General features: G+C 42.8%; 1 protein-coding gene across 1 annotated transcript in view; it reads left to right on the top strand.

The window, feature by feature from the left end:
• chd7 (chromodomain helicase DNA binding protein 7) overlaps nucleotides 1–24,847 on the top strand; it is a 78,062-nt gene that overhangs the window by 4,364 nt on the left and 48,851 nt on the right. Inside the window, exons 2-3 of the mRNA XM_044218366.1 lie at nucleotides 18,110–19,703; nucleotides 20,456–20,790. Coding sequence (XP_044074301.1) covers nucleotides 18,230–19,703; nucleotides 20,456–20,790 — 1,809 coding nt within the window. The 5' untranslated portion in view covers nucleotides 18,110–18,229. The remainder of the gene's footprint in view (nucleotides 1–18,109; nucleotides 19,704–20,455; nucleotides 20,791–24,847) is intronic.

The raw sequence follows: 24,847 nt of genomic DNA, 5'->3' as shown, positions 1-24,847 counted from the left end.
ATATGGTTTTAGTAAAGTGACCTGACAAGAGGTATTAAACATGGCTGTGGCAATATGTCCAATAATACTGTGAGGATAAGAACAAAGTGGTACAGGTATCACTAAGATACCTATGTCATTGTTGAATTGACTGTTTACATGAACAGCTGCTCAATAATTGGCACATAGAATAAGCCTCAGCACCTCAAAATAAAATATTTTAAATGAACAGTAGCTTTGGGTAGTTAATATATGTTAAATTCTACCACCAAGGGCAGAATTTCCACTGTGGATGTGGGGAAATGTACCCGAAACGTCTTAAAATCTCTGGGTTCTGAGTCAATTGCTAAACATTGTCGTCAATTTTAACAGTAACCTATGCTCAAAGCAAAATCTGAGCAGCAGCTAGTTCTTTGGCGACTTCTTTGCGAATACCTCTTCTTAGGCACAGGTAGTGCTTTCTCTCAGGCCATGCTGCCCTTGACAGTGGATTGGTAGAGCTCATTTTTAGTGTTGATATTTTCAGTTACAGGTGACAAACATTCCTAAAAAGACATTGCAGCTGAACATCAATAATATCTTAATGCCTTAGGTCTCTATTCTTAAAATTGACTGTTAAAGATAGAAGAAAGGCTAGAAAAAATGACCAGATTCTTGGCTGGTAGCAGGTGCCATGACTTGTTTATTCAATTAGCAAGCAATGGTGGTAATATTTTGGGAAAATCTAAAACATGGCATGTGGAGGAAAATGCTCTATGGGTGATATGTTATTTAATTTATAATTTCCATACAGAATTGTTGCCTTTATATTTATGAGGTCACTGCAGATTTTACCAATTTGACTTTCCTGAAGCCTTCCCACACTTGTATTCTGGCCAGACATCAGATTTTTAAAGTAATCACAAACATTCCCTCATTATCACCAGGGAGAAACTTGTATTTTGGAGGTGGGTGACACTGACTGTCTGGCTTAAAGGCCAATATTAAGCTGACATATTGTTGCCTGTGTAGGGTGGAGAGCATCTGATGCTGCAGTGCTCCTGTCGGAGAGTTTAGTGTCTGGAGCCTGGTGTTTGGTATCTGAGCCAGAGTACTGGTGATTGTTAGGGTGGCCATTTTGTCTTCTGTCATCATGTGTCGTGGATGGTAGCCCTGTTAGCAGAGATGAGAAGTGGTGATGTTGTTTGTCTCCATCTCTTTCATCTTGCCATCTATCGCTCCACCCCTCACCCACCCACTCCCTCTCTGCCCATGCATGAGCTCCCTCCTCTTCTTTCTACTCTTCATTCTCACCCTTTCCATCTCTCTTTCTCTCTCCATCTTTGCCTGCCTGTCTGTTTCCTCCCCTCCCTCCCTCCAGTCCTCTCATTTCCAGCCAAAAGGTTAGCGGGGGTCTTTAGCACCGTGGTGACATTCAAAACTGAGTGTCATCACTGTCTCTCTCGCTCCCTCTCACCTGTCTCTCCCTCTGCCCCCTCCTCAGCACTCGCCTCCCCCATCCCCCCATCCTCCTCCTGCAGTGAGGGCCTTCTGGACCAAGTGCTGTGCCTAGAAGAGAGGCTGGCGTTGATACAGCTCTCAAGTGTTTGTGTGTGGGCTGTATGTGTTTTTTTGTGTGTGTGTGTGTGATAGAGGAGACTGCCTGTCAAGTACATATCTGACCCATATGTGTGCATGCCTTTTATTCTGTCCTTGACCTCTCCTGGTGTTGATGTGTGGCATAACCCCCCCCCCCTTTCATCCTTCAGCTCTCATACACCATCTAACCTTACTACTACAAATAAGTAAAGCTAAAACCCAGAACTCTCTGCTGGAAATATGTGGGAGTTTTGTGTCATCAGCTGCTGATGAATCGCTGAAAAGTGGCGCCGCGAAAATCTCATCAGTTTCCCAGCGCACGCTGTGGTTTAATGGCACTGTTGTGGCATCCATGCATCCTTCCATCTCTCCTCATTTTCTATCATCATTTCTCTCCTCGAGTGAATCACATGGTTTGCACAAGTGCTGCTTGCTTGTGGAATCAACATCCAGTTATGGAGATGGATGCAAGGTCAGAGCGGGGAGGGATGTATAAAAAAGGAATAATGTTAACCCCATGCAAGAGAAGATGTACGTATCGCCTAGAAATGTCGAGTATACATGTTCCCATCACACTAGAGGCCTGCAAGCGGGCTGAGTCAATTTGGGTCGGGCTCGGGCCTTCTTTTATTTTTTATAGACCGGGCTTGGGTCGGACTCTGACTCATTTAAAGTTATAATCTCGAAGATTTTCATTTAAATACATGTTAAAGTCACTATCTGTCGCCAAATGAGGTAACACAATGGTGACTGAGCCCATGGCCCACTGTGGGGGCTAAAATCAGATCACGGTTACTCACAGAATGATGGAAAAAGGCCAATTATTGCCTGACTTCTTTATTAAAACCACAATAGTTTGTTTTGGTGCCCCTAGAATTCTGTGTATATGTGCAGAGCATTATTCTCCACTGCATGCTTATGCTTCTCTGTAATGGACAGTCGGTATTAAGACTGACACCTTCTGGTGGTTGGTCGATATGCTCTTGTCCGACGAAATTCATATTGGTTGGACAATCGCTGGTGTTACTTTTATAAGAAGGAAGGTGCTCGCAGACCTGATGTATTTTATTTTTTAGTGATAGGACTATGTTAGAAAAACATTGATTTTGAATAAAAATATATTTTACCAAACAAATGTTTGTTTTAATAATCATATGTTTTAATATACTATAAGACTAAAGACAGAAAGTCAAAACACCCCCGTTTTCACAACTTGAGCTCGCCCAACCTAATGGCAACTGCTAGGCCTAACTTACGGGACATTTATTTGGCTCCAAACTAATTGATACCTTGTCAAAGAACCAGCGCAAATCGCTACATCAGCCCCCAGCCTCAGAGGGCGGAAGAGCTGAGTGGATAAAGTTTATTTTTGATGGCAACGTGTGTGTGTTTTAGTACAGACTGCTTTCATAACGAGGCCCAGTAATGGTTCAAGCTCAATGATGAATCGATACGGCTGTCCTTGACCCGACTTCAAACTTGAAAGCTGTAAGTTTTGCCATGTTTTATGTTGTTTTACTGTTTAATTTGTAGGTTATCCTGTTGACAACTGTTAGCATGTTGTGCAGCTAATGTGGCTACTCCCACAGGCTGGGGCAATGTTGGAATAATGTTGTAATTTTGAGGGACAGTCAAGAGAAACTGTGAATGTTAAGCCCCATTTGAAGCCAACTTAATAACGAGAGTAGTAGGTTGGATGCCGGTAAATATTTTCATTGCTGCTTTTTGTGGAACTTTATACTGCAGCGCTAGCTCAGCTAGCGTTAGCTTTGTTGTTATACGGAAGCCCGTTCTCTGTGATCCTCGCTGGTGTGTGTGTTGCTGCTGTATTTAAATTTACTCTATAGACATACTTGATAGCTATGTGTGAAAAAGAAATCAAACTGCGGGAATTAATTTGCTTGGCAACGTTGTGTAACTTTGATTAGCGCCCATTTAGGCTACCGGGTAGAGCGCACTGTGGGCGATTTTAGTTAGTCTAGACATAATGTGTAGTTTTTATTTTTCTCCCCATCGACCAATCGATTGGTTGACGAGTAGGTAGAATTTCAGTAGATCAAGATTTTCATTGACTTTGGTTGACTACAGCCCTAGTTGATATTAATATTTGTGGGCATGATTGTCTATGGCACTGGTAGTTATGTTTGAGGCCCTTAATAAATTTACCTCTTAGTAGTAGTAGTAGTAGTAGTGCACGTTGAGTTTTTGGCCCATGCCGGGTTCTACATCACACCTCCTCTTAAATAATATTGGTAGCTAATGTTCATCAATCATTTATAGCATTCAGATGACCAAAAACACCAGCAGCTGAATTGTCATCCTGCTGACAAATGTTACTCAGATCTAGTTGTTTTAAAAAAAAAAAAAAAAAAAAGTGCGTAGGAGATCCCAAGCTGCATTCTAACCCACAATGAAAGCACTTTTGATCCTGTAGAGCGCATTGACTCTGGAAAAAGGGGTTGTGTGTATGTGTCCCAGGGGAGAAGTTACCCCACAGCTTTATAGGCAGGACTCTGGAAGTTAATTGGTTGTTAGCAGGCAGGCGGGGCAGGGAGGGGAACCGGCCAATCTCTGGGGACACAGTCCAGACCTGCCTGTCCCATTGGTCTAAAAGGGCATGTCAATAGCAGTGATTGATGGATTAAGGAGGTGTGGGGGTAGCCTGTTCTATACTGTGTGTGTGTGTGTGCTGCCTTGTTTGCTCTTGCATAAAGGGATAGTCCGGTGTTTTCAGTATTGTGGGAAGTTCATCGTGAAAACCCTTTCTTTGGAAGCTCGTATCTAGACAGAGAATCAGAAAAGTCCGGTCGGTTCTTGTTGCTCAGAAAGGTTTCCAGAGCTTCATCTTACTTTATCTGCATAGGGCTGATCTTCTCAACAGCCCAAAACCACTGGTGGTTTTTTGAACTGGCTGAAGAGACTCCCAGCTAGTAACAAATCCTGTAGTTTTTGAAAAGTCTACCCTTTTGAAAGTTTTGATAGGAGTTGCAGGGGTTTCCCCAAAGCATGTAGTCTGCCACTGAGATAACTCATTTGCATCACTGAGCAACAGTTTGATTTCTGATTTTCATTTAGGTTTACATTAAGGAATTCAGACACCAGTATTGGAATAATCACATGAAAAGAGCAGTGAAGAAATCCAGAGAGATGAGATCTTTTTAAATGAATAGAGAGGTGTTGTCCCTCCCCTTCTGGTGGACCACCATTGGACCTTATTTTGGAAAAAAATGTAGTCAATGGCAAGAGACAAATAATTGTTTGATGCCGTTTGAATTGTGCCATGAATTAAACGTTTGTCAATTTAAAAGTTAATGTCAAGAAAGTCGCAGTTTATCGTAAAACTATATAAGGAATTAGACTTTCTATCTCTACCTGCTACCCAGAGCCGCTGAAGCTACGATACCTGTGTGTTTCGTACATGGATGTATGAAGTACTGGATTTAATCACATGAGCAACGGGTCTTGCTTGTTCTTTTGCTTCTCGGCTGATAAACAGGCCAGGAATCGCAGGACAAAACGCATCTTGTAAGCCAACGTTACAAGGGACGGCCATGTTGGTGTTGGTGACGTATATTGTGCGAGCAAGAAATGTACTTCACTGAGCAGTTTAACACAAAACTAAATGGTACTACGACAAACCTATGACAAAGTGCGACTTTTTTGACTTAAAAAAATGCTCCGTTAAATTGACAAACATCATGTGTAATTCATGGCACAACTCAAACAGGACTAAAAAATTATTTCTCTTGCCACTGACTACCGTACATATTTTTTCCGAAATAAGGTCCTATGGGGGACATTGGAAGGGGAGCGACTTCGCCTCTCTATAGGACACCGCTCTGTTGCTGCTAGTGAGCCATGCAGTCTGAGGGGAGAGGTGACAATAATGCAGTGGGAGAAGTAGAAGCTGTAGTCCATTCATAGTACTGCAGCCAGACAGAAACACCGATGAGGTAAACCTTTCCATTGGTTGTCGTCCTGAAAGGGTCAGTATATGTCAACTGACCTGGCATCATGACCTTCCTCCTGACCTGAGTTGAGTGTGAGTTGGACACTACAGTAGTCTCATAAATGAGTCAAACATAGGTTGATCTCTTATATGAATGGAGTATGAGTGTATAGATAATAGTGTATAAAGCTCAGAACAGAAACCTATTCCGTTTCCAGCCTGCATGATTGTATATACGTTTTCAGACCATATCTAGTGACCTCTTTTAGTAGATGAGTGGAGCAGACCAGTCAGCTAATCACAAGGTAACTGTATTTATGAAGCATTTCACAGCTATTTGAATGGCAATAAATCCTTTCTCTCCATTGTATGCTACTTTTCAGGGTAGAACCTCGAGTCGCTTTGGGATTTTGTGTAGAGCTGGCTGTTGTTGAAAAAGTTCTGATACCGATACCTTGACTTCGATACATGGTTCCTGAACGATACTTTTTTCAACACCAATTTTATGAAATCCATTTTAACAAAAAGAAAATACACATTACGATGTAATTTCTCACTTCAAAGGAGGAAGTTCAAAGACCTGTGTGCAGCTGGAGAAACTGTTTTTACACTGCACACTTACCTCAACCTGGATAACTGGACTAAAAGGAGGAAAATTATGGAATTCTGTGTAGTATTCAGGGTTTTTCCTGGCTCAGAATGGGCCTTTGGGGGCTGTCTACGCACGACACTATGCATGATTGGTCCGTGTACAGTTATGGCTGGGCGTTATTGCTTATAAATAATATCTCAATATTTTTAGGCTAATATGCGAGATATATATATATATCTCAATATACACATTTTCTCTAGAATAACATACCGTAAATTCTCAAATTGTACCATGTCATTTAGAAAATGATGCATTGCTATAAATTAAACTACCCAACAGTATATAAAGTAGTTAAAATTAGCACAACCGTAAACATCTACAGCATTAAAATTCAACACACATTAATGCAGCAGTAATATTAATCTTAATTTTATATATATATATAATATATAAAAAACTTTTTTTATTAGTAAAACATTGACAGGGACCATTTTACTGCGCAATGAGTACTTAAAGTATGTAGGCCTAAGTATTATAGCAATATTTATTTTAAGCGTAGTTTAACCATAGGTTTAGAATGCAGAACGTTAACTTGTAGTGTAGTATTTTCCAAGGTGGTATTAGTACGTTTGCTTAAGTAATATACCTGAATGCTTCTTCCACCTCTGGTTAGCACATCCACTGCTAACTGCACCTGTGTGTTTCCAGCTGAACCTTCCTCTTTAACAGAGGTGGATTTGTGGGTAACCTGTTTGTGTGTGTGTGTGTGTGTGTGAGTGAGTGACGGAGTGTAGCTGGTTTGTTGTGGGAAGTGAGTCTTTCCCAGTGTGAGGGGTAGTCCAGATAAGCTCAGGTTGCTGTATAATAGTTACTGAAAGGCTGTGTGTTGTGTTTGCTGCCACAGAAAATAAATAACAAGACCCTGTTGGTTACTACGGCGTCGTCTTGTAAAGTTACTCTTCACAGCAGAGTTGAAGCTAGCTAGTTACCAGCTACGAGTAAGGCTAATGTCGATTAAAATGACCTTAAACTGGAGGTCTCCCAAATACATTTTGGAGCTGGAAACTGAGGGTAGAGTAATCAGAGCAATCAGATTATTGATCGCATTTTCTCGTGATTTTTTTTTTTTCTGCCACAGCGAAATAGATCACAATGACTTGTAACGGTAGCTCATCTGCTAACTAGCTAAGTTAGCTTTTCAATGTCAACTGTGCTGTGAAGAGAAGCTGCTGTAAGCTAGTAATGTTACATAACACTAAACAGGGAATAAGAAGAAAGGAATAACTGTGTGGGTGATGTTTGTGGTCTGACAGCCATCTGCCGGTCTATAACGGTAAGCACCATCATGTTTGCCATCAGAAACGCTGTTCGCCTCGATGTGGTGAACGGACTCACCGACGAGCAGATACAGGTTAGCTGCACTGGCTAGCTAACAAGCAGCACAAAGTTCACTTAGTTATCTGTACAGATAAGCAGCTGGCAGCAAAACAAAAAATGTAGTGTTTTTCCTGCATGCCTCTACGAGGAGTAACGTTAGCCAATCACCAGCGTTATTACATCTTGGTACAGGCATGCTGATGAGATTTACTACTTAGCTATCGAAATTTGGTACCGAATGACAAGGCATTTTTTTATACTCGATAGTATCGAAGTTCGATGCCCAGCCCTAATTTGTGAAGCCCCATGTGTAATGACTTGGCTGAAGTTAAAATGGTTGCTGTCAGTTTCAGTAGAGAACACCTCCAAGTCAAATGTCTCTTTATTTGCTCTTGTTGTAAAAGTGTAAGCTCTTAAAGATCCACAGCAGTGCTGTTACTGTTTGAGCCCATGAGCTTGGCAGATTTGCATAATTCCTTTTCACTTTCAACAGAGATTGCTCACCTTGTCATCACTACACATCCTTTATAATAATGGAGTTGTAGCCAAAAGAGAATGTAGAATAAGATTCATTGTATCTTACCACTATATTGAACCTGGTCTAGCTTCAAAACAAACAACTTGTACTGTTTGACATCCAACATGGGACAATATGAATAGATTTTCCATGCTGGTTGGCCAAAATATAAACTGGTGTAGTCTTTCATTTGACCTTGAATCTGAGAGGTTTCGGGCTGATTAGTTTCTGAAAGGTTTCAAAACTGACTGCACAATTTTTGAAAATTCCCATCAGTAAGGAACGCTTTTACATGTTAAACATAGAAATAACAATGCAGAGAATTCACACAATAACTGATAGTATAACAATACTTTTAATCTCTTTTCCATGTTGTACTTCCCTATGTTTTCTATCCCTCCCTCTTACACTCAATGTCATCATCACATACACACATGCATCCCTCACCTTTTTAGTACACTCAGATCCAAGTGACTTTCACAGACTAGACTCAGTTTCAGAGACCCTATAACAGGTTCTTTAGCTCAGTGAGCACATGCATACACACACACACACAGACATACACATACACTCCACCAGCAGGTTCCTTGGTCACCCTTGTGGCCTACTTCTCTCTCTCTCTTCTCCTCCTCCTCTCCTGTGCCTGTCTCTCGGCCTCTTGTGTCCTCTGGGATCAGACTGGGAGCCGGCCAGTGGTTTTTCCTACCACATGGTAAAGGCAGGGAACAGATTAGATAAACACAGCCCTTTCCTGCTGACCCACCCCCCTCCCTAAAACACACACACACACACCCCGACATGCACACTGCGCACACACTGTCCATTAACGAAGCAGCCGTGCGTAAAATAACCACATTTTCTCTAGCTTCACTGCTTCTCTCATTCTTCTCTCGCTTTCTTGACCCCCCCCTTCTCTCTTCCTTCCTTCCGGGCCTCAAATCCCAGCCCCAAACACACGGCCCTGCATCCCCTCACTTGAGCGTAATTACACACACAGCTAGCCAGCTCCTGCGTGCTGTCCTCCATTTGGGAACAAAGGTATAAATTATAGCGGCTTAGATCCTAGTGGTAATGGGAGGTGGGTGGGTGCACACGTGTTCTCCAGAGGAAGAGGGAGATCACTCACTACTTCAGGTGTCTAGTTAGGTTGTGTCTGCTAAGCTTTTGGTGTAGTTTGTTTCTTTGGCTGTGTTTTATTTGTCTGTCTCTGCCTGTCTGTCTGTGTCTCAGTGGAAAAATGGTGTTGTTGACATGGCAGAGATTTCCTGTAGTAAAGCCTGGAGGCTACAGACGGTTTCGCTGCCAAACTTTCAACAGCACAGACAGGACTGCATTGAGCCGCTGTTTGCTAATCTCTTCCTTCTTTCACCCCACACTAACACTGCCTGCACAGAGTGATTTGGAGCTGTTTGGTCGAGTATGACATGTCAGATTATTAAGGACAAATAAAATCAGCAATTTTCCTTAATTTGCAATAAGTTTTGTTGTTAAAAGGAACTGAATAAGGAGCTCTCTCAGATCTGACTTGGAGCATCAAGAGGGGGACAACCACATACAAATTGTCCACCAGATTCCTCAGACTGAAAAAAATTACAATTAACATAGGCTTTCAAAACTGTTTAGAGTAGGAAAAAGGAGATGTGTGGCAGAGTGCCTGCAGGTTTTCATACCAACCAACCAGATGAGGTCCTGAATAAACACCTTCACTCAGACTGGAGGTACTTCACCTACATCACCTGATGTAGGGATTGGTTTGAGTGAAAACTCACTCTTGACAGTGGTACATGGTCACGTGCAACTGTTTACAGGCATTTTCAAAATTTTAAATAGCCAACAAATGTATTAGTACAAGTAGATTATATACATTTAAACTGCACAATACTGTGATCAGCTTTCCAGTACTTTACACGTGTTACAACAAGTGTAAGTTTCAGTCTAATTTTCACTACATGTATCTGTTAAATTATGAGAAGAACGGTTTGATGGGGTTGGGCATTGATGACAGTGTTTTCATTAGGGTTTCTGTTAAATGAAGGCCCATCTCTAATGCACCACAGTGAATGACTGTAACACAGCTGGCTGCTAGAAAGGGCATTCAGTTGCACTAACTTGGCAGTGATATTCTGTGGTTTTGGCTTGACTAAACGGATGGCCTCTAATTGTGGTTTGACAGAGCTGCACAGTTGGTGTAAATTCCTGAGCCTAGCTCGCCAGTTCATTTATCAAATCTGCTAAAACTACATGTTTTAGACCCGCTCAGTGATTACTTATGGTTTCAGGTGAGGTGGAACTTGTGGAACTGTTAATTACATTGTTGGATTCACAGGCTCATGTACCTGCCTCCAGCAGTGACAGGGCCAAACCCTTTTCATATTTCTTCTCACTGTGTTTAAATTGCATAGAAAAACTTTTAGTTGCTTCAAGGTCAAAGTCCTGATATAGAATCTCAAGTTTTATTTTGGGACATCGTTACAACACACAAGAAAAGCAAAGGAAAGGCTTTGTCCCTCTCACCCTGAAACTGTCTCAGCTGTCCAGTGCTTTGGTTTCTTTTCCCAGGAATTTCTAGTAGCCTAAGTTAGCATTAGATTTAGAGTTACATATATGACCTGATGTCAAGATACTGCCCACAGCTGCATTGTAACAGTACTGGTAGTAGGGCTGCAGCTATCGATTTTTATTTTAATAATCAAATATTCTACAGAGTAGTCCAACGATTACTTGAGTAATCGGATAAGAATTTCCTTTGCTTTATTAAAGGGTAACAGTAAATATGCAAAAGAGAAAATAAGGCAGGTCTCTTAAAATGAACTAATTAGTTTAATGTTTAGAAAAATCTAAATTTTTATTGCTTAAATTGCATAATAATTTGTCAAAACTAAACCCATTTAGTGCATTTAAGTGCCATATTACATTTTGGGTTTTACAGAAACCATGTTCTCTGTGGACTGGATGCACAGACTGTAGCGTTATGCTTTCTGCTGAGATGCTGAAGCATCGGCGTCGTGCTGCTGTGGTAGGCTAGTTCAGTTTTACAACAGACACACTGTACAGAGTTCGTGGACACTTTGTTGCTACAGTTTCCCTTTTGTTAAGCAACATCTTCTTGTATTCCTCCAGCATTCAGTTTTATGACATTTTATTCAGGCTTGCTTTTGACATTTAACTAAAAATGTACAAGTTTACCAAAATCTGGTATCGCGGTACGTCAATCTGCAAATTAATCAGTTTCAGATAAACAGTCTGATACTTGGTAAAGAAAGGGAAAAGCATGTGTGACAAGGGGAAAGTACCATTAAATGTAATTATTTCACTTTATTGACGAAGAGTCTCTGGTACCATTAATTATGAATACCTTTATATTATAACTATATGTGAAAGATTGTTTTTGTAGGAAAATATGTATTGTAATAGATGTGAACATTATGTAAGTTTTGTCATTTCATGACAACCGCATCAATGACTAATATGTACTTAGATCGTTACTCAGCATTGGTTGATCCACTTAATGATGTAGCCTACTTGGAATCACTTCTGAAAAAGCGGTATTTGTGCACCACTAATAATGGAGAGGAATGGCTTTCTCACAGGGGTGATGGAGTTTGTTGATTTTATTTTACTTTATTTTTTTATCGAGTCATCTCCCTTCAGACTGACCTCTGTTGTTTAGAGCTTGAGCATGTTCATGCTGTCACCTCTGAAAACACTGATAAACATCAATGTGGTCGTGTGAAACCACATAAGTGAACACAAGTTCTCAGTTGTGTTACTATATCTTTTCTTTCTCGGTCACTGGGTAGTTCACTGAATTTGTGAAGGCCTGCATGATAGGAGCTTGAGGGCCTTTTAAGCTGCTGATAACAGTTACCTATGTTAACCACTTAGTATTGTAGCCCATGCTGAAGGTGAAAGACAGGCGGATTGGTAGTGATGCTGTGGTGTAGGGCTGCAACTAAACTGTCATTCAAAACACATTTATTGGTAGTGCGTTGTCTGACAGCAGGCAGATCAATGACAGCATGTGCGTTGTGATTAGACAATATTTCCATACAAAATAAGTGATTAGAGCGACAGTTGGAGGTGACATCAGCCTTGGCTTTTTAACACTTTTGATTCAGTTGATCGTGTCTGAGTGCATACTAAATGGCTGTAATGTTTAGATGTTCACACTGATGGGGCTGTGTGGGTGTGTTGCTACAGGTACCAGTGAGAAAATGTCTTGTGTAAAGGCTTTTCAGATGCCAAGACTCTACACAACTGTTTTATGCGTTTTCATCAGTTTGAGGCAGCTTTTTTCCAACTTGGAAAGTTATGAAGGCAGAAGTTGTTTGCTCCCTCATCTTGATGCTATTAGGGTTGTGAAAGTACACAAAATTCATGGTTCAGTATGTCCCTCGGTTTTGGGGTCACAGTTCGGTATGTTTTTGGTACAGCAGAGTAAACCAAAAAAATTATAAAATAATACTTTTGTCATTTATTTCGAAAAATGTAAACATTCAGTGGCTCATTGGCCATTATTTTTACTGTAACAGTTAAGGCACTCAGATACTGGCATATTGTCAATAATGAAAATAAGTAACACAAATGTCAGCAATGCTCCATCTTCACAACAACAACAAAGCACCTTTTTAAAAACAGAGTTTACAAAGTACTTTGATAAGCAAAGCAAAAGCTGGATAACAGAAAGGCCAAACAAAAGCAAGACCAAACTAAGGTAAAATTAAAACAAGAAAAAAGACGCAAAAACATAGTTGAGAGAAGACAAATGATGATGAAAGATAAGAATGGTTAAAGAGTTTAAAAAATAATCACATAAAAGCAAGTCTATAAAATGGATTTTAAGTGATTTTAAATGTGTTTTTCTTATGACTCTGACCTGTTAATTCCTGAAAAACTGCTGCTTGCGCTCGTTCAGAGTATGGTCGCACATCTGCAGCGAGAAGCACTCCTATAGCATTAGTTATTGCTTTGGCACGAACTCTGCAGTGAGATGCTGTCTGAACGCTGCGGGGAGGAGGACTCTCCTTCCAGTCGGGTTTTGTCTCAATCCGCTAATCGACACATTCGGGTGATGCCGTTGTGAATGTCACAAGTGTTTCCACAGACATACCCGACTTCAGCTGAACAATGTTGGCATACAGTTTGACACTCATAGTTGCCCATCGTAACTAACCAGGAAACCGGAATGCTCCCATACAGTGGATCTAAATGTCACAGGAGGATCCTCCAGCTCTGGTCTCTCACTTGGGTTTGCCATTCGGAGGCAGCGACACTACATGAGCTTGACTAACCGGGCTAAGCCAACTAGCATGCTACAGCTGATAGACAACAGCCGGTGCACTGCCAAAACGTTCTGGGTAATGCTCGGGCTCTAGAATTTCTGTTCCGTATGTGCAAGCAGTCAACATAAATAGACTATTTTGACAGTAGTAGTTTGGGTCACAGGGCGTACCGATGTCCTGCACTGAATTGTTCGGGACGAATACATGTACTGTTACGCCCCTAATGGATATGGTCTTAACTCCTCACCACATGTGTTATGGCAGGGGGAGGGTGGTGGGCTCATCCTTTGATGAGATTTGGCGTCTACAGCAGCACACTGACCGTTCACCTAATTCCGTGTGTGTCTGTGTGTGTTTGCTGTGAGAAAGAGACAAGAGCTCAAACTTCGGCTGAAATGGCAGAGGAAGTGGTACAGAAAGTTAAAGAAAACGAAGCTGAGGAGAGCAGAAGGCTTGTCTTTTCCATGACTGTTAGAGATTTGCGGTACGTGGATGACCGAGTTATCCAGATTAGAATGTTGACAATTTGACATGAGTCTGGATGTTTAAATTCTTCGAAGCTGGTTTAAAATCCACCTGGACCTGTTGTGAAAGCAAAAAGTCCTTAAGCCCAAACCTGCAAAAGTGCAGGCTTATTGACAGTTAGCTGGATCATGACCAAGGTTTTTTTTTTTTTTTTAATGGTGAACCCCGTACATAAAGTAATTTTCAAATACAAAGGGCTTGCTTTCTTAGATTTATATTGAATGAGTGTTGATATAATAATTTTAAAAAGATGTGTGTTATTGAGAAATCATAATCTGTTGATGTAATTATCATAATTTAATTTTCATAATGAAGAGTTACCTTTACTTATACATGATCAAATATACAACAAAATAAATCTACATTTAAAGAAGAACCAATCCAAATGTAGTTTGAGATACTGTGAGCAAAAGGTCAAACTCAACTAAAAGATTCGGACTGTTAAAAGACCAAGGGAGGAAGAACGTGGCATTAAAATTTGTCATTTGAACACTGAAACTTTGATTAACTGCAGAACTCACTTTACTTAAAATTGTTAATGCAATTTTAAAGCTGCTTTTTAAGAGTTTTTAGCGCTGATGTGTGTTCAAGTGTTCGTTTTTCCGATAAGCTTGGTTTTAATTAGTTATTTGATGCTATAAAAAGAGGTTACACATCATGAGTGACAGCTGAGGCCGGCTAGTGATTGAGTCATTCCTCAAACTGCTTTCAAAGAACCAAATTAGCTGGATGAGAATAAACAGGATTATTTTAGCCTGATAACCGCATATTAGGCGGAATTAGTAGCCACATTTGAAAAACAAGGCCCAAGGTGCAGACAAGTGTAATCTCGTGGGAGACTAACTTCTAAAGTCCAGACAGTGAGGCGGACGAGTGGAGGAAAGAATCTCTTGCCTTTCTACTTTTAACTAGAGCTGTTATCTGATGAATATCCTGAGGCTGCCGCACACACACAGTAGCCAGCAGTGCTTTACAGCTACATTTATTCTGTATTGTAAAATTCACGGCCAAATGTAGTGTGCGTCTGAGTTGACAGGAAATCAGTTGCTTTCGTAGTAGCTTGCTGCAACGGATGTGAAATTATACTCAATTACTCTCACCTGCCCCACACACACACGCGGAAACTTTTTTTTCCCCTGTAGTGATTGAAATGCACAGGAAGTGATGTAACTCAACAGTGCTGCTGCTTACACTACTGTGATCTAATAGTAGCCAAACACAAGTTCTCTAACGACAACAGCTGAAGCGCTGCTTTAGCTGTGTAGAGGCCATTAGTTTCTGTTGGGCTGTCATACTGTAAGAGCATGTTTGAATGGGCTCTATAGAGGAAAATGATAAATTAGGGTAGAACTGCCAAAGAGTTGCTGGTTCCAGCTCCTCAGATATGAGGATTTGCTGCTTTTCTCTGTTAATTATATAATTGTGAATTGAATGTCTTTGTGATTTTTGTCTGTTTTTGTCACTGTCCCCTCTGACTCTGCATAGTTAGTCAAGTAGAGAAATAGTGTTGTAATTTGAACAACTTGTAGCGAAATTGGGAGCGCTTGATTTGTTGCAGCAGGTCTCTCTAATCCAGATGTGTTAGAACTATTTACAACAGTGGTAGAATAGTGGAACTATTAATTCAACTGTCACCCTTTATAAATTTAATTGTCATATGTTGTGATTTAATGAGTCCAAATGTTGTGTTGTCTGATGTGTTCATGCTCTAGATGTAGAGCAAAATAGTGGTGATTGAACCAGTTATTCATTTAATTAAATATTGTTGCATGTAAGTGTGGCTATATCTCTGGCTCTTTAGTCCACCAGCTACTGCGGAGAATACAGTTGTGTTGGTCTATTTGACTTCCATGCTATGTTAGCAACTGAGCCATTAGCACACAGATGTTATAGCACCTTACACGCAAACATAGAATCACTGTACCACTGTTGAGGCTTTAAGAATAACAAAGTAGTGTATAGATGAGTGTATGTGCATGCCTTGCCTGCCCTTGCCTTTTGCTGACCATAAACTAGTGAAAAGTTGAGCAGCACCTGTCTTCCTGTTTTTGTGTTGGCAGCTTGTTTATGGTTCAGAGACATGGAGGAAAGGGCTTGTTAACTGCTATTTACACAACAAGTCGATGCTCCCATCAGGCATTGTTGAGACTCCCAGCACAGGAGTCAGTTTAACTGCAGTCCTGTGTCATGCTAATGGTGACTGTTGGCTTACTACTGATTGACTGGATATTCTTGTCACCCAGAAACTCGACATTGAACAGTAGTATGATGATGATGATAGAGTAAAATGACAAATCTCATTAAGGAACATTTTAGCTATTAGTGAGTAGGCTAATTGTTTGGTCTTAGTTATTGTTGTTACTAAAAATGTTAAATTATTTACACTTCATTCAGAAAAGATACCCTGGTTAGCGGTTATTAGATTTAGAAGCTTAGAAGAATATCAATTAAACTGGCTTTTTCTGTAATCTTTACAAATGAGACGAATACACAATGTTCCACAATTTTAAGTTTTTGTTGTCAGGATTACTTAAGAGAGCAAGGTAGATTTTAAAGCTAAAGCTTTCAGAGTTTCTGGCAATAGCAGATGGTTTAAGGAATTAAAAGCTGATAGACAAATCAGTTCCAGCATTTTTTACCCTGATGAGTAAAGCTGAAGAGAAAACATCTGCCTTGTGACAGGAAGCAGCAGGGTTTATGTGAAATATGGTCAGAATTTTGACAAACACTAGCACTAACAATGCTGCCACACTGCCATACAGAATCTGCCAATTGTTGTTGTAATTACAAAACAGTTCGTGTGACTGTGAGATACTGATGGCTACGTGATAGACTAGCGAGCTGTCTTGGATGTACCCCACCTCTTCCCCAATGCATGCTGGAATAGGCCTCAGTAGGCTGTACACTCAAACATAGCTGTTAGCCTGCTGCTAACACTTTAGGTGCTCCTCTAAAACTGAGCAGCCTAGCCACAACAACCTTTAACTTCAGTTCCTGGTGCTACAATAACTCTGTTAACCTTTTTTGAGTGGATGAATTAAGTCATTTTGGTTCACAATTTAGCCATTTAATTGTACAAAATATTTACTAGAAAAGGAAAATTACTAGTTTGTGCACATTATTTCCAGTGAAGAAATAATAAGACGTTTTACACCTGAGACCTGCCGGGCTCTGTAATGACCCAATAAATGGATGACGAAAATTTGTGAGAGGGAGGAGGAAAGAAATGAGGTGAAGGGGGGAGGGGAACTCTGTAGCTGTAGAAGTTGGCTTGGGTGTTTTTTTTTTTTTTTTTTTTGCAGTGCATAGAAGCAACAAGCAAACCTCCCCCACCTCCTCCCTGTCCCGGTCTCCGATATGGCCTACACATACTCATTCGTGCATGCTTAGATCCACCTACTTTCACCCTCACTCATGCAGACTGAGGTGTTGCGTTGGCCACCCAGTCCCTTAGATGTTGATTATGTTCACACACCTCTAGAGTCGTCAGTTATCGGATAGTTTATTAATAATAAAATAGGATTGTTGCATGCATGTTTATTTTCCTTTTTATAGCAAGGGAGATCAGCAGACTCACACAGAGGCTAAAAAGGTAGCACCCCTTGTCTTCACATCTGCCAGGACTGACTGTTTGCAAGCCATTCAGCTGGCTGACGAACCAAAGTAGTTAACTACTGACTGACTCTCTGGCCTGTTGGCTGGCTGCTGTTCAGAGTGGCATCTGCTGGGCCCCTTGTTCTAATACACACACACACACACACACACACACACACACACACACACACACACACACACACACACACACACACTAAATAAATAAATAAATAAATAAATAATTAAAAAAATAAAAAATAATAAAAAATATAAAATTAATTACATTACACACATAATGACTCTGAGGGTGTCGGGGCAGTGCTAATGTGAGAGGTGTGTGTGTGTGTTTGATGCACCTTCTAACGTGGGCTTAGTGCTTTGGGTAAACTATATGCTTGTGATTTCCTGGCCAATACTGCCAAAGTTTTGATAATCTCCTATCAAGACCTGTATTGGGTAGGGATGCAGCATTCAGTCGGCTGCCGATCGTTATTGGCCGATATTCAGTAAAAAGATACGAATGGGATTAATGCTTTCTAGGTGCTGATCGCACTTTCTAACTACATTCAACACAGGCCAGGGTTTTAAACAACACTTCATTTGAAGCATACAGCACCCTTTTGGTCTAATGTGTACCTTCTCTAATTTCAATGTTTGTCTTTCTTCCCCCCTCCCTCTTCTCTGTTCTGTGTCCTCCTCTCCCTCTGTCTGTCCAGGAACCTTAATGAGGGCCATGGAGTAGCAAGCTTCAAATTAGCAGCTAGCTGATTAGCTCCTCACTGCACAACACACCTCCCTTCATCCAGTCCCCTCCATCTGTGGGACCTCGCCCCGCCATGGCGGACCCAGGGATGTTGAGTTTATTCGGGGACGATGCAGGGCTGTTCTCAGATGGATTAGATGGTTTAGGAGACTGCTTTCCTCAGCAGCCTACCCCTGCCCAGTCCAACCCGCTAACCCAGCAGACTAATCCCTCTCTGAACCATGAGCACCAGGGAAACAGGGGCTACCACCAGGGTATGATCCACGGCGCTGGGCCCGGCCCAGGGCAGCCTAAATTAGGGCAAATGTACGACCACGGCCCCTACACAGGCTATGATCAACCTGGTGCCCCCGGAGGACGAATGATGGCCCAGAATGGACCCAGCCAGGGGCCGCCAAACGTAAACACGGCCATGAATGGCATGGCTTCCCACTACCATAATAACCCAGCTAACTCTAGCAACCCCCACCATGGTTACCCGGGTGATGCGGGGGGAGGAGGAAGTGGAGGGGGAGTTTGGGGGCAGCAACAGCAGAGCAGATCAACTTATCAGCAGCCCCCGACACAAGCTGGGGGCTGCCCCACCCAGATGGGAGGCTACCAGATGTCTCAAGGCAACTATGGTGGGATGCAGGGTCCACCTACACCCAGTGCAGCTCGCATTAACCAACACTACCCTCCACAGAGCATGGCACCCCCTCCTGCTCAGGACCCATCTCACTACCTGGGACATGTTGGAATGGGGGGGGGCCAAATGAGACACCCCCAACCCCAGACACAAGCCCAGGGCTATCCCAACATGGGCCACACACCCCGATATCCACACTCCCCCTCCCGACAGCCTCCACACCCCCACCCGCACCAACAGGGCATGGGGGGGTTTGGGGGTGGCCAGTACTCTGGCTATCAGGCCCAGTATGGAGCCATGGGACCTGGGATTGGCCAGAGTGCTAATGCTAATGTCACTGCTAACACCAGCCAGGCCATGGGACCAGGGCAGCTTGGCCAGAGGTTCAACCAGGGATCAGGCCCTGCAGCCGGGCAACAGGGGCAGCGATACCCCCCTGGACCACAACACCAACCCCAGCCCCATCAGACCCATTCTGCCCCGATGCAGCAAAAGGCAGGGCAGCAGGGCCAGCCTATGCACCCCTTAAACCACCCCCAACACCCCCAGAATCTGCCCCAGCCCCAAAACCAGCCCCAGTCCCACCTTGCCCCCCCAGCTCAGGGATCTTACCCCTCCCCCCCATCCATGTCACCCATGCGGGTTTTAGGAACCCCAACACCTCCTCCCCAACAGGGAAGACCTCCTAGCGCAGGACTAGCTGGACCCCCAGAGGTTGCAGGGTACACAGCCCTGCAGTCCCCACCCAATGCTATGGCTCATCCACAGAGAACTCCCCAAACCCCTCTGTCTGCCCCACACCCCCAACACCAGCAGCCCCACAACATACCCCCGAATGCAGGCCCAATGTATACCAGCATGGGGCCACAGCGTAGTCCACAAATTGGTCCAAATAGGCCTCAGCTCCAGCAACAGCAAGGTAAGCACAGGACAGTCAATGCTGTCCCATGTTGTTTTTCATTGGTCTCACCTTTGGTTGCTTTATTGGCATGAAATGCACACATTCCCTAGATACATTCATGTCCTCAGAGTGGTCAGAGCACAGGCGCAGACGATGCAGCATCTTTAGAACTGCTTTAGGGGATCGTCCTTAGGGGCACAGATGATTTGCACTGTAGATGTAGTGCCACCAGTCCTCCAGGTGCTAGCTCACAACTGGAAACCAGTTGAGGAATCGACCCTCTAGTTAGTTGAATCTCTAGAAAATCCTGCACTTACACAATTTAATTATTGAAGTAATTCAGAAACATCTACATTCAACTTGATATGGTCTGTGAACCTGGGATGTTAATTGATTTTACACATAATATCAGCCCCTCTATATTTGCTCTCTCACTTAATTGACAATTGGGGGAAAGTTGAGCTAAAGTTGCTATTGTTTGTATTTTTGTTTCTGCTCTGAATTTTGTCTTGATTTATGCTTTTCAGTGCTTGTAAAAAAACACTCCTTACTAGAACTGAACTTATTGCAGCCAGTTAGGGTCTCTTACTGTATTTTACAAAGGTTTTTTGATGGTTTTGGTGATTGAAACGCCAACACAGAAAAAGAAAAGAAGCATTGGCTCAATTTCAGTATCTTGGTGATGGACAGGAGGTAAAACACATTGCTGTTGGCATCATACATCCATACAGTCAGTGACACTGTATTCCTCTCCCTGTCTCTACTCCCAGGGCCTCATGAAGCTCCAGTCAGCCAGGGGGGAGACCAGCATCTGCTCCAGGCCCAGCAGCAGGCCTCTCGAAGCGGGCAGCCCCTGCAGCCGGCTCCTATGGGTTTCCAGAGTCCGCCTGTCAATCAACATGGAGTTCCGGCCCCAAACCAGGGCTTAGCACCGCAAGCCCAGAACGCTCAGCCGCAGCACACGCACTTGCCCCCCCACCCCCAGCACCTGCAGAGCACGCCCCCACCCCCCAATCAGGCCTCCCACCCATGGGCACCTCTGCCTCATGCCTCCCACCCGCTCTCCTCACCCCCTCTCACCCCACAGAAAGTGCCTCACGTACAGGTGAGTCTCCGTCAAACAAACGCTTTGATGTGGTAGCAACATTGTGTGAGTGTGAGAGATTAAGACTCTGTGCATTTGTTTTCATGTGTGGGTGTATTTCATGTGAATGTTTATTTTTCATGTGGGTGGGGGAATGTGTGTGCTTGGAGTGTAAGGGAAGTGTGTGTGTGTGTGTGTGTGTGTGTGTGTGTGTGTGTGTGTGTGTGTACATGACATTTGAGAACACAGCGGTGCATTGGGCACTGGTTCAGTGGGGTTTTGTGTGTCTCTTCATATCAGTGTGTGTTTTTTGCTTTTTGTGTCTTTTGCTGTCGGCCTTGTGTGTGGTTGTGTTTCCGTGGGGGGGGTTGCTGCTGTTTGTTTCCTGTGAGCTGCATATCCTGAGACACGTGTGCAATACACACTCACACGCACGCGCGCACACACAGAGGCGCCACCAGCATAATCTCGCCTCCCTCTTGCTCCCACATCTCCCCCTCCTCTGTAGAGGAAACCTCCCTTCCTGTCTCTCCCTCCTCCCCGTCTCCTCTCTTTCCGCTCTCTCTGCCTGTCTGTCCATCTGTCTGTCTCACTGTTTTTCTTATCCATTTCGGGGGTGTCATCTTTAAGTTAATGTTGTGTAGCCGGATGTGCAGAGAGACAGACAGTTTGGAAAAGAGGAAGACAGTGAGGAGGGAAAGAAAGCTGGGGGGTGATTAAGAGATTGGGGGAGGGGAAAAACACTAAGAGGAAAGAAGTGGGAAAACAAGCAAAGATCTCAAGAGAAGGAGTCCAGGATCTCTAGCAAAGGAGACGAGGAGGAGGGGAGGGCTGGTGGGAAGAAGTTAGCAGTTCTCAATGGCAACCTCCACGTTGGTGTATGTGTGTGAGAATACGCCGTCGTCACTGCCTGTGTCACGTGCCCTCTGCTTCCATTAGCTTGTTTTGTTGCTCAAAGCCCCCTTTCTCCACTGACCCATTCACACACAATAGCAGCCCTGTGGCCACACACACACACACACACACACACACACACACACACAGTGTTTCATTCTCATTCACACTACTCCCCTCTCCTTGCTTACTACTCCCCCACCCCACCTCCAAGCCTGCGTTGCTGCGTTTTTGTGGTTGACATTTCAGCCGTCACACTTAATTTATCCAGCACTCCTGACCTAGATGCCAGGTTGACTGGTGAGCCCTCATCCCTCGCCTGGGCAAGCTGCATGCACCGCCCTGACTCTAGCTGCGGGCCCGGCAGCCCCCGTCATTACACACACATACAGACACACACATACTGACAGTGTGGCTTGGGATAGTGTGGTCTGGGATGGCAAATGTGCCTGGGGAAATACGATAGCCCAGCTAAAGGAGTACTCGGAGTGGTGTGTGTGTCTACGGCACAGGAAGGGAGTTCTCTCTGCCTCACGATGCACTTGTTAGAAAGAGCCACACACACACAACAAGCTGGTCAGTCAGTCATGATGACTGGGTGTCTGGTACTCTAAGCTCCATCTGTTCACTAAGCATGGTTATTACACATGCACGCACACGCGCATGCCTTCGTCAGCAGCTCAAGGTCACAGCTCTGGCAGAGTTCTGTGCTGTGACCTTTTATTCTACATCTCACTCTCTCTCTCACACTCGCGCACACACACACACACACACACACACACACACACACACACACAGTTGCGTGCAGCACTGTAGTTGACATAACATGCCTGTCTCACCCCTCCCCCGCTCATGTACGCTGTCAGTGAGCTGCTATACCATCCAGCTTGCCGTGGCTCTGCAGCTTTGAGGAAACACTAATATCATGTTTAGTCATCTCCCCTTGTTTGTGCAGATTTCAACAAATGGAAAGTGTCTGTCACTGGTTGACAGAATGCTTGGTGTCTTTCATACATTTCAGCAGAAATTCATTTTAGTTGTGTGCAGTAATAAGAACATGTTTCAAACAAATGTCCCGAAACATATTCAACATACTAGTGCAACTTGTTTGCCTGTTTTCTCCTCTAGAGCATGTAAGACAGTGCAAAGTTCAAGTTTAGCCCAGTTGAACTATCTGTCCTTCAAAACAGATGTATAGAAATGTTGTTTCTGGGTCAGTTGTTCAGATGTCATCAGTCCTGTCAGAACAATGGACACCTAATAGCAAAGTACATGAGAATCACCTTTGCGAGAGCCAAGGTAGATCAGTTTGGCTGCGTCCGTGTTCTGAAAGATGACACACTTAATCAGCCTTTAAAGACAGATAATACAAGCACTAGCCTGGTCACCTTGCCAAGCTAGTTCTCTGTTAGCTGATGGTTTTGGCGGTTGAATGATTTTTATTGGAAACCCGCCTCACCTACCTGAAGGGCTGAGACATGCAGCTGCTGCTTCACTGTCTGAACAGAGAGGAGGTGCTTCCTTCTGTGCATACTGTGAATGATTCTTGGATGTTTTATCGAGAGATGAGACATTAACTCTTGGCATTGCAGTTACTTGAAGTTTATATGTGAGATATTTGAGCTTTCAAAAGTGCATTAGCTATCTGCACAAACCAATGTTCATTCTCAAAATTAAGAAAATGTTTAGAAATGATCCTGTAAATGAAAGAATTGTTAACCTTCTCTTGGACTTTTTAAATGGAGATTTTACTGTGCTACAGGGATAAGCGTCAAAGTGAAACTTAGTATTAAATGTCTAATAATTATTTATAGCTTTAGTGCACTTATGAAGCACTTGTCAGGCCTAGGAGAAGGAGATAATAGCAAAATAAAAGCAATAAATTAAAGAAAATGGAGAAATGTATGTAAACATTTGTTAAAGCCTCTTAAAACTTCAAATATAAGCATTTCCTTAACTTAAGATCCTCTTCTGCTATTCAACCCACCACACCAGCGGCCCGCTAGACTAACATGTGGTCTAGAGCCTTCAGTTGTTCAGCCCCCTGCCTTCGGAACTCTCTCCCACGAGACATTGGCGATATTGACTCTCTGCACCTTGAGATTCCATCTTAAAACACGCCTTTTTAAACTGGCATTCGGTCTGATTCTGTCTCTAATGGCTACAACCACCTTGAGTTTAGCACTGATGAAAATTTTTATACCTAGTTATTGTAACTTAAAATGAAAACTAAAAATGTCAAGGGCTTTGAAAGGCGTTTATATATAAAATGCATTTTTATTAACATTTATAACATTCTATATTTATAACAAAATAAGCAGCAATCAAAGTTAAACATCTGAAGGTATTATTTATTTAAGAGTCTGCTCTATCAGAACTATGTGGTTTGGTCAAATTTGAGTGACAAGAGACCAAATACTTTTTCCAACTGAGCCCTGCCTACTTCAAACCAGTGAGAAGAAAACAGAGAAAAAGTACAAAACTCTCTCAAGTGAAATAACCCAGATTGTACTTAAAGAGCTGACTGAGAACAGTTTTCAGGGCCTTTAAGGTTTGGTGAGGGTTAAGAACCAGCCATATGCCACTGTGTTCTTATGAATTCCACTGTAGTAACAGGTAGCGATGGAAGTTCTTCCCCTAAGCTAGAGTTGGATATAAAGAACTTGTTCTCAACTTGAACCACTTTTAAATTTATAAGAATCGAGGATTTGTTAAGAAATCTGCTTTTCAACTTAAGCTTATTCACTCCTGAAAGCTGTTTGATCCTACTACAGTTTTGTCTACATTGCCTGTTCAGTATCCATCCACCTGTTACGGACCAAAGCTAGTTCTCTAAAGTGCTGCCAAGCTTCACAAAGAACAGTTTTGATACAGCACAATGTAATCACTGTGCAAAAATGATTTTATGCAGGGAGGAAGACAAATCAATAAGCACTTACTGACAGCATGGTGATGAGTGAACTTTCAACTTCTGCATGGCAAGATGGAGAATACCTCTTCTAAAAATAAAAGGTGTTTTTTCTTTCAAAAGGTATAGTTTGTTACTGAAGTAATATGGCTAGAATACACACTTTTATCCTTAACAAATCAGGATTTGATAAGGATCGTGGGTCTTGGCCAGAGTGTGTATGCAATAGGAAGTGGCGAAACAAATCCTGACCAGAGTTGAAGTCTAAGCAAAGAG

This window comes from Siniperca chuatsi, linkage group LG13, assembly GCF_020085105.1.
Source record: "Siniperca chuatsi isolate FFG_IHB_CAS linkage group LG13, ASM2008510v1, whole genome shotgun sequence".
NCBI lineage: Eukaryota > Metazoa > Chordata > Actinopteri > Centrarchiformes > Sinipercidae > Siniperca > Siniperca chuatsi.
Note: the sequence above shows the minus strand (reverse complement) of the source record. Positions and strands in the feature narration are given on the sequence as shown.